The sequence below is a fragment of the Colias philodice genome, chromosome 16, assembly GCF_061535455.1.
Source record: "Colias philodice isolate Cphi_HAF_F1 chromosome 16, ilColPhil1 Martin Lab GWU primary, whole genome shotgun sequence".
Lineage (NCBI taxonomy): Eukaryota > Metazoa > Arthropoda > Insecta > Lepidoptera > Pieridae > Colias > Colias philodice.
The window spans coordinates 968,466-985,861 of record NC_143101.1 but is presented as its reverse complement, the minus strand read 5'-3'; the positions used below and the strand labels follow the sequence as shown (position 1 = coordinate 985,861).

General features: G+C 35.7%; 1 protein-coding gene across 2 annotated transcripts in view; it reads right to left on the bottom strand.

Annotated features, from left to right (window-relative positions):
• The window catches only part of LOC149481420 (focadhesin), a 45,843-nt gene that overhangs the window by 18,888 nt on the left and 9,559 nt on the right, over positions 1–17,396 (bottom strand). The window contains exons 13-16 of one of the 2 annotated variants that reach the window (XM_089704989.1): positions 15,681–15,923; positions 14,835–15,077; positions 14,059–14,264; positions 10,198–10,315 (exon numbers count right to left, since the gene is read on the bottom strand). In XM_089704989.1, the coding sequence (XP_089561115.1) occupies positions 10,198–10,315; positions 14,059–14,264; positions 14,835–15,077; positions 15,681–15,923 (810 nt within the window). The remainder of the gene's footprint in view (positions 1–10,197; positions 10,316–14,058; positions 14,265–14,834; positions 15,078–15,680; positions 15,924–17,396) is intronic. The other variant, XM_089704988.1, reaches the window with a different exon arrangement.

Below are 17,396 nucleotides of genomic sequence, written 5' to 3'. Positions count from 1 at the left end.
GTTTTAATGATCATCATGTTAATAAAAATTTTGCACTTACCACATTAAGATTTCAATTTTTCGATTGAAGCCTTCAGAATAATAAAATGAAATTTTTAGGGTAGCTACCTGATTGATAGAGCAAGTTTTTAAAAGCAAAATGGAAAACCTTTTTTATGTGATTTTATTTTTTTATGGGCCCTTGAAGTTATGAACATACTGGGTAATTTTATCTTTCTTGGCATTTAATTGTTTTTTTTATTCCATTCAAAGATCTAACGATAGTAAATGTTACCATACTGAATTGGAAATCTTTCAGCTTAGCACACAAAAAAAATCAAGCATCTAGCGCAATAATTCACGTCACCATAAATAAAAATCTCATCGTACTCGGCGATAGATGAAAAATTGAAAAAAATGTAATAACTCCGAAAATACGAAAAATCGCATAACACACATGGGGGTGATTCGGATAGCCCTCTAAGTCCTCTACCTCCCAGCTTCAGTATATCACTACTTTTTGGGACACCCTGTATATGTGAACATATATGCGGACATATATTTAGCGCAAAAAAAATATATGTGAAAATGTATATTTGCATATATTTTTCGCATATATATTTTTCCATGCGGGAAGAAGTTTCACACACTGAAAACAAAACTTCTTATAAAAGTTTATATTCTTGACAAAATAATGTAAATTTCTGGATATTTTCAACAAACTAAGGTAAAAGCATCAGTAGATGACCACTTAAGGAGACAGAATATTCTTTTTAAATGTTTGACTTTAATTATCATATGAATTCAGTAAGTTTCTTTTTTTGGAAACCCTGTGAAATGTGTTTTAACATATAAACAAGCATTTCACCACGTACAATGGTCGAATATACTTAAAAAAAATTAAAAAAGTTCTTATATTAGAAATTTAGTAGTTGACCATCTAAAAACTAGAAGATGACCATATTTTGCATCAGTAAATGACCACTCAGATGCTACAATTTTAATTGGGTTATTTGTTAAATAAGAAGCAAAATAAGATGAAAAGAAAACGTTTTATTTGAAATATAATAATAATTAGGCCTTTTTAAGCCTATAACTAATTTAAATAAAAAAACGACGTGTGGCACTCGGGGACTTGACTAAAAATTGGTTTTTTGTAATAGACCATAGCCATAAATTCGTACCATAAAGTTAGTCAACTACTGAATAAAATCAATCTATTGTTAAAGTAAATAAAATAGTTTATTTTAATTAATTATTATATGCAGTATATTTAAAAGATACAGAACTTAATCAAAAGTTGACCACCATGGTCAATTACTAGAAAATCATAGTCAAACGGTAATTCGGTAATGGACCACCATGGTCAATTACTAGAAAAACACAGACAAACGGAATCAGTATTGGACCACCCCCACATCTCAATTTTGTCAACAAATCTTTAAATTTTAATTACTCTGTCATTTAAATAAACCATAAACGAATAAGAAACGAAAAACACTTACCGTCAACAAGATGACAAAATTCCTAGTATTTAGCTTCAAACTTTTTCAATCTCTACGAATATTATTACAAAAAACGAATTTATTGATTTTATGGTCCGTCACTCAACAAACAACTTGCAACCATTTACTATATTTGACAGATATGGATGCGCAATTTTCGCGCCTATTTGACCAGATAGCAGCTCTAACTACTTATTAACGAATGAGTTTTTAAAATTGCCGCGAATTCTTATTATAACGGTTTATGTGCATTAGCGGTCAACTACAGGTACATGGTCAACTACTAGTGACTTTACCCCTACTTCCTGTCTGAAGAATTGGTCGAATAGATTTAAATAATTTTGCTTTAAATCATGTAAAACTACTTGTTTGTCTGCTTAGAATGGTATATTAATAAAAAAAGATATTTGTATTTTTTTGTGAAGAAAATAATTTATACAATCGTATATTTTATCATATTTCATATTATCATATTTTTGAGTCAAGGAATTCTGTTTCGCGCATACAAATGTTCAGCTATTGTTACAAAATAAAAATTAGAAAAACGGTTGACCCTAAAGGCCACCCCTGCAAATTTCCGCTAATTCCATACTTAAGTGCTCAAAATTACACTTATTATGATTTTGAGCTCTCCGAACTCAAAAATCTTTTAGAAATTTAAGAAAACACTATTTTTTGAATTTTCAAACTGCAATAACCTTTGAATGATTTAACTGATTTTTAAGGAGGTGGCGAATTCGACGCAGTTTTTCAGGCTTTATAAAGAATTTTTAAGTTCGAATTTTCGAAAAACGAGGTAAAGCCAATTATTTCCCGATTTTCGAAAATTTTTAATTTTTTTAGCGCGAAGTTAAAAAAAAATAATAGTAGAATAATATTGACGAGGACATAAACGAGCGAAACTAATTGTGCGCGTCATTGACTGACGTGATATCTATAATCGATAATTCAATGGCTACTCAAAAATAAAGTGTTGAGCTACTATACTGACTACTTAGCACAAATGGAATAGTAAGGTCACACTTGCGACGAGCCAATTTTCAATCCCTACTCTACTGAAGCTATATAAATGAGCTATAAGAGTTAATGGAGTCTTTAACGTGTCGAGCAGAAGTTTGTACCAAGGCAATCCCAATACCTAGGAACGGAAGTTTAAACCTTAGCTCTCCTTGAATGACAATGATATTTTTGTTTCAGATTTCTACGAAAGTGTGACTCGTTGTGTCAATCAACGCGAGCATGGTTTAGGAGAATTTAGTGGCTTTAAAGTAATCACCACCGAAGTTGGAAGTCCTTATTGTTCTTATTTAACAGAATACCAAAAATGGCTTGATAGACTTTCGACTGTGGCTGATTCAGATTGTTCGATGGAGAATGCAATGGAAGAAGATCGAAAGGTACAATCTGATTCATCGGAAAGTTTAGCTGTTGTAGCTAGTGACGATGACACTCCTTGTGATTTATCTATGCGCTCTTCAAAGAGTCGCTCCATCAGCGAAACCGAAAACTTCACACAAGGAGTTTGTTACCCTGAGGTGATCATCACAGAAGCCGGAAGTTCTGATTCCCCCTCATCGTCCAATGCGCGGCAATTCTGCGGGATAAACGAGAGCAACAATTTTTGGTCGGGCTTCGAAAAGAGGTTCCTTAATGTTGTGAAATTACAACATAAAGCATCGAGTTTTAATATCAATCAAGCCACCGAAGATGGTGCCGACGGTGAAGTTTCTCGTGACCGGTGTATAAACTCCTCAGAGGTGGACGAACAGTTGGCAGGTTCAAGCTTATTGAAGGGTGCACTTATCAAACCCAGAGGTAACGACACAAGATGGACATTGAAGCATCGCGAATACTTACCAGGACTCGTCGAGCTTTGGCCCAATACTGGTGTATACATTATGCACTCAGAACTCAACAACTGCTTGAAATGGTCAAAGAAGTGTACCCAGTTGACAAGACTCCTAACGAAACATGTTTTCACAGAGTCTGCCTTGAGAAAATGCCAGTACGTTAATATCGTACGGGGTAATCAAACTCTCCGATTAGACGCTGGCGCGATCACTGCCATCGTCAATTTCGTCCTAAAATATGGGTTGAATCATAATTGGCGTCCATCGAGTGATAGATCTATTAAAAGTGCCATGCGGTATGAGTTGATGTTGGCTAAAAAAAAGAGGTCAACGGTACGATGTTTCCATTTTCGGTAAATGGCATTATGTATATTAGGATGAACTACTTACAGTTGCTACATTTTTAGACACTAGATGGCCATCATAGTATACATGACCTCTTTTGAGTAGTGTTGTCTTCGATCATGAAGTGAGTTCGTGCAATTATCATTTATCATTACGACGCATTTAATCGTAGAATCTAAGGATAATTTTAGTTAATAAGCGTAAGATAAATTAAAAATCGTTTGTTTCTACATTATGTTACCATTTCGATTATTATTAATAAGCTTAATGTAATTTCTTTTATAATTTTTTATCCTTTTATAAAAATAATATGCAAATAGCAGTTTTTACTTACAACACTATACCAAACTACGTTACTATATACAAACCACTCTCACAAAAATCTTTCACAAGGTTAGTGCGAGATTAATCGTAAATTTGATAGTTCCTAGCGTAATTTTTGGCATAATTATGTACATAATGAATCTCATAGATAAATTAGCGGATATTCGTACGATATGCCGTTTGATAGCGCAATATGTGACACGTGCCCAGTTTGTTATTCAGATGACCTCGACATATACAGTTTAATCAACTCACAAAGTGTTTTAATAGCGGTGTATTTATCTATATTGTTTTGACTACATAATCGAAAGCCGTTTGTGCTTTATGTCACAATTCATAAAACTGTTTCTATCCTTTTCTTGTCAATCAATACATATAATAAAATTCTAGAAAAGTGGTGTCTGTACAATGAAAATATGTAAAAAAAAATTAGCAGGGGTTATTACTAAATCGATCCCAAACCCAAAACTGTCGTTAAAATTTTTTTGTCTGTTTGTCCGTTTGTCTGTTTGTCTGTATGTTTGAACACGCTAATCTCAGAAACGGCTTATCCGATTTAAATGCGGTTTTCATTAATATATTGTGGTAATCTTCATTTAACATTTAGTGTTTATTTCATGTCAATCGGTTTATAAATAAAAAAGTTATGACCATTTAAGTATTCACGGCGAACATTTGCTAAGGCATTCTATGGTACACTATTATACAGTGTACGATAAAACGTAAGTTAACTGTTATACGCTACAGTTATTTCTATAAAATGTCCAGGTGATCATATCGAAAGTCCCCAAGGGTGGGGTGGGGGTGGGGGCAGAGGCGGCTCGTGACAAAATTTTATGGGTGTTCACTTGAAATAAAACACTGAAAATACATGGTGTAAAGCAGTACAATTTATCAAAAAAATTACTTATAAAGAAAATGCATACGTGATACGTCTTTCTTTTTGGTGTGCAAAAATATCTATAACTTAAAGCGACAAGACCGATAGACGCCAATTGCAGTTCATTCAACAAATGGTACCGAGATTGTGAATGTTTTTTCATCTTGATTGAAAGATGAGCTAAGTCGTCAACGCCCGTTTCAGTCCAAACTCCAAGCACTCTCACCTCCGCGGGCCGCGCCCGCTTTAAATAAAAGACACGGAAAACAAAATAGTTTGTTGCTTTCATCACAACCACACAACCACGGTGTTTTCACATATTGTTCAGATTTAAACACACGCGTATATGTTTTCGTTTTTGTCGTACATTTTTGCGTAAGATCAAGTTCAGGCCGTGGCGGTCCCTTAGCTTTACATTCAAGCCGAATTTGTAACGTTTTATCACACTTTTTAATGAACGCCACATTATAATTATTGTTCATTTTAACACTCACAAGTAATACTGATAACTACAGGCTATTTCAACACGTATTTTATAATTTTAATTAGAAAATTGCATGAATCGCGCGCGTGCATTGAAGTTGACTCGAGTGTTTGTTTATATTATAGAAGTGGCAACTGGCAACCTCGCGCGCAATCGCTGTCCTGCCGGGCGGTAAAAACGAACCGGCAACGTTTGCGGGTGCGGCGCTCCGAACTTTGCTACTTTTCCATAGAAAATCTTTTGTTTCACGCGCAGGGCTCTGGCAAAACCCTCTCTTTCACTCCTATTGGATTTCGTATTAGGAAATGTACTAAATCTTTTTTCATTGGAGCGCAATCGTGAGCGCTCCGCTTCGCGCGTTACATAATACAGTAGGTATTATACAGGTGTATGGGATGATGGAATGATGGATATATTCATTGGTATTAACAGTAGTTTTAAAGATTACGATTGATTTTAAATAGTAATAATTAATGTTAATAATTAAATTAAGGAGTATGATTTTATTATAATTATTTATGGGAGTTCACTGCACCAGCGCTCCTTAGGGCGAGCCGCCTCTGGGTGGGGGGGTAAGCTGAGGTAGTAGGGGGGGAGGGGTCAAATTAAAATTATGCTGATTTTTAGGTAAATTTTATACATAAAATGTCCTTTAAATTATGTCGTATTATAATATTTTTAACCCCCGACGCAAAAAGATGGGTGATAAGTGTTTGACCGCTATGTGTGTCTGTGTGTGTATCTGTTTGTGCCACCGTAGCTCGCTAGCAGGTAATTAGATGCGGTTTTTTTGTTAGGCAGCATATTTTCCGACGCTGGTTCTTAGATAAACTATATCAAAATAGGTTAATCCATTTATTATACCTAGGTATACATATAGAGGTAAAAGTAGGAATGAAAATAACTAAAGTTATCGAATATACTTTAGTGATATATTAAATGAAAGCGAACGACCTATCAGTAACAATAAGTCAAATTTTATCAAAATCGGTTCATCCATTTATTTGATATACGATATAAAAGTTTTAGGTAATAAAAAAATGAATTTTGACTCAAGTGACATATGAAATGAAAGTGCATGACGTGTAAAGTATAATTGGACATATTTAATCAAAATCGGTTCATCCATTTACTATACCTATATATTGGTAAAAGTTGGAATGAAAGAAACGATTGTTGTCAAGTATACCTAAGTGACATATCAAATGAAAGTGCATAACGGGTGAAGTACAGTTATAGTTCTATTTTTATCCAAATCGGTTTTTCCATTTATTAGATTACAGCACAGATTACAGCGGTAAAAGTGGGAATGAACAATAATCGAATGTGGTCAAATAATATCTCAAGCGGCATATCAAAATATGAAACAGCAACGTGTGAATTACAATTACTTAGTAATGTTTTATCGAAATCGGTTCATCCGTTTATTACACTTTAGGGGTGACAGTGGTTAGGTAAATAAACCAAATGGAGCATCAAACGACAGGATATGTCGTGTACATATAGGTACAATTAGATAATATGGTTTACATCAAAATCGGTTCTGCCATTTACTACACTAGGGATGGAAAGGTTGAAAGTCTGTGAAAGAAGAGGGGGATATGGAAGCGAGAGGATAGCCACACCCTGGAAATTTTGAATTCTACTCAAAGCCACATAGGCCTGGCGCGGCGCTTGGCAATTTTTTTCTTAAATATACCACTTCTTTTGCCACTGTGGTCCATTACAATTTGTGCACGGTTACGGCACAACTTAAAAGGTGTCAAGGAGCAACAAACTTATAGATATCAATATGATGTAGGAATGTATTATGGAGGTAAAGGTAGGTCTCGCTCACTTGAAAATATTACATGAAAATAAGAAACCGAAGTTTAAAAATTAAAAAAAAAACCCAACGCAATGAAAGAAAAGGAATAAATAATTTTACAAACTTCCCGACGATCTTTAAAATTATGATAATATGATAATGATGGTATGGCAGCCCCGACGACTTTGTTTTTTTTATTTTTATAAATATTTAAAATGGTATTTATTTTTAAAGATCTTCGGGAAGTTTGTGAAATTATTTATTCCTTTTTCTATGCACTTTTCTTCGTTGCGTTGGGTTTTTTTTTTTAATTTAATTTTTATTGCACAGTCTAAACGGTTTAGTTACTACAGGCGCGAGACAGGAAAGATGAGCGCTGAGACAAACGTCAAAACGCAAAGGAATAGAAGGAATCCGCTACGATACTAATTGTCATAAGCGTATGATGTGTTTTGCACAATTTTATTAAATTGCGACTGGATGAAAATTTTGTTCGTGATCGTCGTCGTCGTTGGTAGGGTGAACAAATCTTTAGTAAAACATCATCAGTACGCTTATGTCAATTAGTATCGACAGCGGATTCTATTCCTTTGCGTTTTGACGTTTGTCTCGGCACTCATTTGCTGCACAATATATTGTCAAAAACATCCATACAAGGAAGGAAGGAAAATAAATTTGCTCCTTTCCCTCCTGGTGCCTAAAAATAATATGACATAATTTAAAATAAATTTTACGTAGAAAATTAATTAATAATAATAAGGTCCCTGTCCTCACCTCCGGGCTGTCTCTGTGACAGTTCGGAGTGAACAATGACGAGGTTCAGGATCCCCCACCTCTGGCTTGCCTTAGTTGGCCGTCCAGAGTGGAGCCGCTAGAGCTATATGCTCGGGGGTGGAAGTGTCTAATGGCGTAATAGCGGGGAAACCCGCTCCGGGCCCGCGGGCCCGCGATGGTGAAACCGGTGCCGCACCTCTCTACACCCCTAGCCGCTCAGCTGATGTTGCCCCCTTGTTGCCATTTTCGGTAACCTTTTTGGGAGCCCATCGACCGAGCCGGCGAGTCACCGTCTGCCATTACTTTCAATATTTAATATTGAAAAGGCAGACGTCCATAGTCCCCATAGACCCAACCTACCGATCCACCGAACACCTCCTTTCATAGCCCAGATTGTTAATTCCCATATTTTACAATAGTCCTGCATCGGCCGCGGACTGCCCAGGGCTGTATCTCTATAGTGCAGTCATGGGCAGGCTGCGGCTGGTGTCCCACAACACATTAAAATTCTCTAAAGGGCCTCTGCGTGTTGGACCTGTGTCCCCACGTAAGCCTCCCAAAGGACCGGGTACCTTCCTTCTGGTGGTACCCGTGTATTATGGAGAGAAACATAATAATAATAATAATAAGGGCGTAGGGATGTGACGACCCCATCGCCCACGGTTGGAATATCTATTGTCTACGTGACAATAGATATTCCACCCGTGCAATCAGTCAACCCGCAGGACACCTTGTGGCGGGGTGTCGGGGAGTAGCGACCCCGCGGGAACCGAGTGCTCCCGGGGGAGGCCCCTGTCTTCATCTCCGGCTCGCCTTCACCGGCCGGTCGGAGTGAAGCCTGACGAGGACAGGACCCCCACCTCTGGCTTGCCTTAACCGGCCGGCCAGAGTGGAGTCGCGAGAGCTTTTAGCTCGAAGGGTGGATGCGAAGCGTAAGTGGCGAGTGGGCACGTGATGCTGGACCCTCAGGGAGCGCGTGATCGTAGTTTAAAGTCCAGGGACGCCTCTCCACCCTTAGCTGCTCACAATATGTTGCCCCCTTGTCGCACTATTGCAGCGACTTATTTCGGGGGCCCATACAGTGAGAGTGCGAGTCACCACCTGCCAACATATTTTTACTTTCGTTTAGTAGAAAGGCAGGTGCCATAGTTTCCCATAGTCCTCAGTACCAGTCCATTTAACATCCCATTCCATAGCCCAATTATTAAATTTCCATACCCTGCAATAGTCCTACATCGGCCGCGGACTGCCCAGGGCTGTATCTCTATAGTGCAGTCATGGGCAGGCTGCGGCTGGTGTCCCACAACACATTAAAATTCTCGAAAGGGCCTCTGCGTGTTGGATCCGTGTCCCCACGTAAGCCTTCCAAAGATCCGGGTACCGTCCTTCTGGTGGTACCCGAGTATTATGGAAATGAGAAACATAATAATAAACACATTTATTGTCAGAATCACATCATGATTACAAATTGATTTACAAAGGAAAAACAAATAAAAGAAAATTAATAAGAATAAGAAGAAGCTTATTCCTAAGAAACAGTAGGTAATGTGGCAGTGAGTGACCTGACAAATGGAGCCAACTCAGTTTATGATGGCAAGGTGATTAATACCTTACCACCACTGATTTTCAGTGACCCCAAGTGACTATTGGATTTTCAGTCTAGAATTACATGTAATGAAAATTTAATATGAGTATAATATGTGAAGGATATATTTCTATTAATATGATAGATATAATATATATATAATATCAGTATGTAATTATGTATATAATGTAAATAAATAAAATGAAATTATGTATACAATGTTAATAATAATTATAACGATAGATAGGCAGAGAATAAATGCGTATATAATATTATGTTATAAAATAGATATTTAATGTGTAATTCGATACAAATGCACTAAGTGTTAGAACAGGATTTTAAAATATGTTTCCGGTATTGAAAACGAAAATTATTAATATTTGTCAAACTGGTTAATGGTGGTGGGATGTTGTTCCAACACTTAGTGGCATTGTATCGAAAGCTACCCTTGAATGCAGCTGAGTGGTGCTTGGGTATGGATAGTTTACAGTTTGCAGACCTAGTTGGGTAGTTTAAGGCACTTCGTTCACCTACCCATGCGAGTTTTTCGTAGAGATATGTGGGTATTTTCGACTGCATCAATCCAAAAAGTAAAGTGGCAAAGTGTACCCGGCGTCTTTTTTTTCATATTTAGGACGTTTGCGGTATTAAGGTAGGGGCTCACATGACTTCTTGGAGGGATGTCCCAGCAAAAACGCGCACACGCATTTTGTACGCGCTGTATCGCTGTTTGTGTGCGAGAAAGAAGTCTGGGGCCATAAACAGTGTCGGCGTAATTGAATCTGGAGAGGATAAGAGCATCACATAGTTGAATGCGTAGAGGTGTTTCGATATAATTTCTTATTCTATAAAGCATTTTTAATTTGTAGAATGAGGTGGAGATTGTTTTGTTAATGTGTTTTTCAAACCTAAGGTGTTCGTCAAAAATTAGTCCCAAGTTACGTGCCTCATGCACACGATCAATTTTTCTTGAATTTATTGTTATGACAGGATCGTGGTTAGCTATTTTTCAATTACTTTGGGATTTCCTAATATAAGGTACTTGGTTTTGAGGGGATTCAGAATCAAGGAGTTTTTATGTGCCCAAGAGTCAATTCGCTTAATGTCAGAATTCATGTGGTCAAGTGCTTGTATAGTTTCACTAGGATAGAATGAGAGATAGAGTTGTACATCATCCGCATATATCTGGTAACTGCAGTGTTTAATGTTGTTTATAATATCTGCGCTGTACAAAATAAATAAAAGTGGCCCTAATATTGATCCTTGCGGAACTCCTCTTCCTATGCTGGTACATTCTGAGAACAACCTGCTTCCATCCTCTTTTGTGACCATCACAGTTTGCATTCTATTACTTAAGTAGCTTTTAAACCACTTGATGCTATTATCACTTAATCCGTAGTAGGCTAGTTTGGAGAGAAGCAAAGTAATATCTATAGTATCGAATGCACGTGAAAAATCAAGTAGCAGTAGTAGAGTTCCCTTTCCTTCATCCTGCGCTCCTATCACAGAGTCAACTACATCCAAGAGTGCAGTGGTGGTACTTCTTTTTTTCCGAAAACCGGACTGGTGATCAGGGAGTATGTTGTTCCTCTCCAGGAATTCTAATAATTGTTTATGAACTATTTTCTCGATAATTTTGGATATACAGGGGAGGAGACTTATGGGACGTAGATCATGTAGGTTTTCAGGATTATTTATTTTAGGTTTAGGAATTACCAGGGCATGCCGCCATAACTCCGGGAAGGTGCACGTCTGAATGGATCTATTAATTATATGTGTTATCACTGGTAATGTATTTGGTAAGGTAAGTAGTAACATATCTAGTTGTATGTCATCTATCCCTACAGCTTGAGATTTGAGTTCTTTTATATGTTTGTGGACTATATCTTCATTGACAAATTGAAAATCAAATACAGCATCACCATATCTATTAAGATTGTAAAATGAGATGGTTGATATATCAACTTGAGTAGTGCCTGGGATATTTAGAAAATGACTATTTATATTATGAGGGTTATTAAGATGTGTTGGAAGGATGCAGTTCTTGTTGGGGTTTAAATGTTGTTTAAGATGTTTCCACATGAATTTTGGTTTATTTATGTTGTTATTTATATATGAATTGAAATATGCCTGTTTTTCTCTATGAATTGCAAATTTAACATAATTTTTTAGATCCGTGTAGAACTTTTTGTGTACATCAAGTTTACTCTTGCGCGCTGTAACATGAGCTTCATCACGACTTTTCATCATCATTTTCAAATTGTATGTAATCCATGGATATTGCTTGTCCTTGATATAGATGGTTCGTTTTGGAGCAAAAAAATCAAATAAGGATAAAATGTAACTGGTAAGAGTAATAACAGCATTATCGACGTCATTAATTTGTAATAGGTTATCCCAAATAATGTTATTCAAAGATTGTTGGAAGACTTCCTTGTCTATGTCTTTGATCGGTCTGTATGTAAAATGTTTGGGTTGCATTATCAATTGCAATTATTTAGGCATTTATCTTTTTAGCTCAGTTTAGTAATAAATTTTACTAAAAGTTTTTTTAATTATTTATGGTAGTACGTGTTTATTCAATAAAAGTTAAGTAGTAACTACTATGCAGTCACTATTCCACGCGGACGAAGTCGCGGGCACAGCTAGTCATCATCAATCAATCAATCATCATCAATACATATAATAAAATTCTAGAAAAGTCGTGTCTGTACAATCAAAATATGTAAAAAAAAAAATGAGTAGGTGTTATTATTAAATCGATCCCAAACCCAAAACTGTAGTTAAAAAATTTTTTGTCTGTTTGTCTGTTTGTCTGTATGTTTGAACACGCTAATCTCAGAAACGGCTTATCCGATTTAAATGCGGTTTTCACTAATATATTGTGGTAATCTTCATTTAACATTTAGTGTTTATTTCATGTCAATCGGTTCGTAAATAAAAAAGTTATGACCATTTAAGTATTCACGGCGAACATTTGCTAAGGCATTCTATTGTACACTGTACGATAAAACGTAAGTTATCTGTTTCAATTGTTATTCCTATAAATGTCCAAGTGATCATATCGAAAGTCCCCAAGGGTGGGGGTGGGGGGTCAAATTAGAATTATGCTTACTTCTAGGTAAATTTTATACATAAAATGTCCTTTAAATTATGTCGTATTATATTTTTAAAACCCGACGCAAAAAGATGGGTGATAAGTGTTTGACCGCTATGTGTGTCTGTGTGTGTGTGTGTCTGTTTGTGCCACGGTAGCTCGCTAACATGTAATCCGAATTAGATGCGGTTTTTTTGTTAGGCAGCATATTTTCCGATGCAGTTAGATAAAGTGTATCAAAATCGGTTCATCTATTTATTATACCTACGTATATAGGGGTAAAAGTGGGAATGGAAAAAAACGAAAATTGTCAAATATACCTAAGTGATATATATTAAGATGAAAGTGAACGACCTATCAGTAACAATTTGTCAAATTTTATCAAAATCGGTTCATCCATTTATTTGATATAGGTATAAAAGTGGTAATAAAAAAATTAATTTTGTCAAATATACTCAAGTGACATATCAAATGAAAGGGCATGACGTGTAAAGTATAATTAGACATATTTAATCAAAATCGGTTCATCCATTTATTATACCTATATATGGGTAAAAGTGGGAATGAAAAAAACGAATGTTGTCAAATATACCCAAGTGACATATCAAATGAAAGTGCATAACGGGTGAAGTACAGTTAGTTATATTTTTATGCAATTCGGTTTATCCATTTATTAGATTATAGCAGTAAAAGTGGGAATGAACAATAATCGAATGTGGTCAAATAATATACTCAAGCGGCATATCAAAATATGAAAGGGCAACGTGTGAATTACAATTAGTCATATTTTATCGAAATCGGTTCATCCGTTTATTACATTTAGGGCACTTTAGGGGTGACAGTGGGTTGTAGGGTGACAATATGTAAATGGTATTTATTTTTAAAAATCTTCGGGAAGTTTGTGAAATTATTTATTCCTTTTATTATCTATGCACTTTTCTTCGTAGCGTTGTTTTATTTTTTAATTTAATTTTTATAGCACGGTCTAAACGGTTTAGTTACTACAGGCGTGAGACAGGATTCAGGAAAGATCTGATTTGGATTTGGTGCTGGATTTGATAAAAACTGAGTATCGATTAAGCTGATCAGTTGCTGCACGATACATTGTTAAAAACATCCATACAAGGAAGGAAGGAAAAGAAATTTGCTCACCTCCCCCCTGGTGCCTAAAAATAATATGACATAATTTAAAAGAAATTTTACGTAGATAATTAATAAGGCATTTATTTTTTTTATTGTTTAGCACAGTTTAGTAATAAATTTTACTAACAGATCTTTTACTTATTTATGGTAGTCCGTGTTTACTCAATAATTAAGTTAAGTAGTAACTACTATGCAGTCACTATTCCACGCGGACGAAGTCGCGGGCACAGCTAGTTATAAAATATAAATAATGCTTTAAAAAAATAATTTAACAAACAAACTCACACAATCTGGCTGGCATGCACATCCACAGTCTCGTTGAGCCACACGAGCGGTGCTGCACACTCGCCCCCCGCCGCCAGCGCACTGCGGATGGAACACGACTTGCGCAGGAGATCGCTGGACACCTCCCACCACCCGCTCGGTGACGTCATACGCTCTAGGTACTTCGTGGATAAAGATCTACAGGCTTGGACGTATGGGAACCAAAGCTAGAGGAAAAAAGAGAAAATCCGGTCAGGAATGTCGTCAGAGACACATTGAAAGGATATAAAAACCTAGAATGTTACTTTTAGGAGATAAGAAAAACTCATAACATAGAATACCAGAAACTGAGAAGGCAAAATATGTAATCAAATCCTACATTAAAATGACCAAGAAAGGAGGGAATAGAGAGGAGTGGGTTAGAACTATCATTTGAAACATTTAAAGCATTTACATTCTATCAGAATTCTATAAGTTTTAAGGAAAATCCAATGTTAGAAAAATTGAGCATGGAAGAAAAGGCGAAATAAGACAAATCCAATTTTAATTCTTATATTACGAAAGTAAAGAATTATATTATGAATTCGAAATTTCGAAATTGAAAAATAGACGAGAGAATCTCCAGACACAAATAATAAGTTAAATAAAGATTTTTTTTTTTAACAGAGAATATAAACAATTGAAATTTACTTTGTATTTCATATTATAAAACATACAAAAGTAAATTCTACATCACTAACAGACCATTTACAATTTATTTATTAATAAAAAATCACAAATCAATCGCTCAAACTCACCGGACTATCATCAGCGATCAGCGAGAACTGGGCTTCCAAAAGCTGACACAACCAGGTCCTATTAGCCTCGTGGATCCTCTCGTTATCCAGGGTCCGGCTGATGCTGGCCAGCTGCTGGGGGAACAGCTCCCGGTTCCCCAGGGAATGTGCCAGGCTTCTTTCCACCGAGGGTCGGAGGGTGTTTGGGGGCATGGTGCGGCATAAAATGGGTAGGTGCTCGAAGATCAGCATTATGTCTGATTCCTGGAAAATTTAGTGTGGCGTGATATTTTATAAATTTAAGTGGATATAAAATTTGAAACAAATTTTTAAAACGGTAAATAAAATTTTTACATATTTTTTTTAAATATTTGATAGAAGTTTTTCTATTTTTTACAAATTTAAATGTATAAAAAGCATTTGGGTGCCATAAAACCAAAATATAAATTTCAAGGGTAAATATAGTACGCTTTAAATGGTCATTACCTTTTAAATATTTATGTTACTTTTAATATGTTTGATGTTACAGAATTAAATTGCCCTTAAAAGTTAAGACGGTGAAATTTTTTCAATTATGACGAATTCACATTACTAATCGAACTATAATCTATAAAACATTTACAAATACATACGGAAATGTACAACTTTTGATAAGTTTGATGTTATATAAACTTAAATTGGCCTTAAAAGTTACTATAATGAAACTTTTGTAATAAAGACAAATTCACATTATTAATCAAACTAAAATTCATAAAGCATTAATACACACAGAACAGAAAACTACACAAAACTTACATTTCATAGTGTTAACTACTGTTTGTACAATAGATAAACAACCAATACATATAAAAACCAAAATATTCTCACCTCCGTTACCCCCGGTTCGATTCCAACCAGAAAATTATCGACCATTCGTCTAGCAGATGGTGCTGTGAGCGCTTGCCTCGCAGCCAGTTGGATGCTGTTCATCCTCCAGGGGGTTCCACGGTGGAACACCTCGTGGAGGAAGCTCAGGTCCATGGGGGGGAGTGGCCGAGGGTACTCCGCAGATAGGGTACTGAATATAGCCAGGAGGATTGGCTCTTGGATGTCGTAGGTTGGTGAAGTAATCTGTTTTAAAGTTATTTAAACTAAAAAAAAATAGCTAAACACAACATTTATATAAAACAAGCTAACAAAACGTAACATTTTTTGAATAAACCTATGATATAAATTTATAAAGAATAGAAAATTCACGAGTGGCTAAATTGGTCAGGCATCCGCCCCGGAATGGCGCGAAAGGATGCGGGTTCGAGTCCCGCCTCGTGATCGAATTTTTTCTATTCTTTATAAATTTATATTTATAAAGCATTTGAATGCCATAAAACAATAAATATCAATTTAAACCTATGATATGTCCTTTCTCAGGTTTCAAATTATGTGTGTATCATGTGTATCAAATTTCATCATAATCGGTTCAGTGATTTAGGCGTGACGACTAACGAAGAGACAGACAAGGTTACTCCCACATTTATAATATTAATATAGGTAAAGGTATAATCATGTATACAACGTGTATACAAACACTCTTAGTTTTTGCGTGACATGTACCGATCTTTATATAAAACTAGCTGCGCGCCGTGGTTTCACCCGCGTGACTCCGCTCCTGTTGGTCTAAGCGTGATAAGATTTTATTGCCTATAGTCTTCCTCGATAGATGGACTATCTAACACCGAAAGAATTTTTCAAATCGGACGAGTAGTTCCTGAGATTAGCGCGTTCAAACAAACAAACTCTTCAGCTTTATAATATTAGTATAGATTTGTTGTAATTATGGCATGCATGAGTTATTTATACAAGTAAAATAAACCAATTTAAAAATATAGGGCATTAAAGTACACACAGTACATAGCTTTATTTACCATCACTAGATGGCGCTAGTTGTATTTTAAATCGCACTATTGTTATGTTTTTCGCAATACGTAAGTAGTTCCTAACAAGCTGCGCTTGTTATCAATTATGACATTATTATTTTCCAATTTTTGATGCCCTACTTTATGTAGGGTTTATAAAGGATCAATCACCAACATAAAAATTAAATCTTCTATATAAAAATGAATCGCAAAATGTGTTGGTAAGCGCATAACTCGAGAACGGCTGAACCGATTTCGCTAATTCTTTTTTTATAATATTCCTTGAAGTATGAGGATGGTTCTTATGGAGAGAAAATGTTAGCACGTACCACGGGCGAAGCCGGGGCGGACCGCTAGTTAAATAATAAATACATAAAAATTACATTAATTAAAATATAATAAATCAAACTATATAAAACTTATTCAAATAAGAACAAGACGCTATCTATCACGACATATACACACATACATAATAACAACTAGCTATCTGCGCGCGGCTTCGCCCGCTAAATTGTAGAAAATTAATTAACAAATTATATACTAAAACCTTCATCAAGAACCACTATCTATTAAAAAAACACTTAATAATATGCGACTTTTGTATGCTTAATTGCTTAGATCTTTAAAACGACACAATGGAATTCAATTTTTTTTATGTAGTTAGAAAGATTCAAAAGGCCGTTTATATATA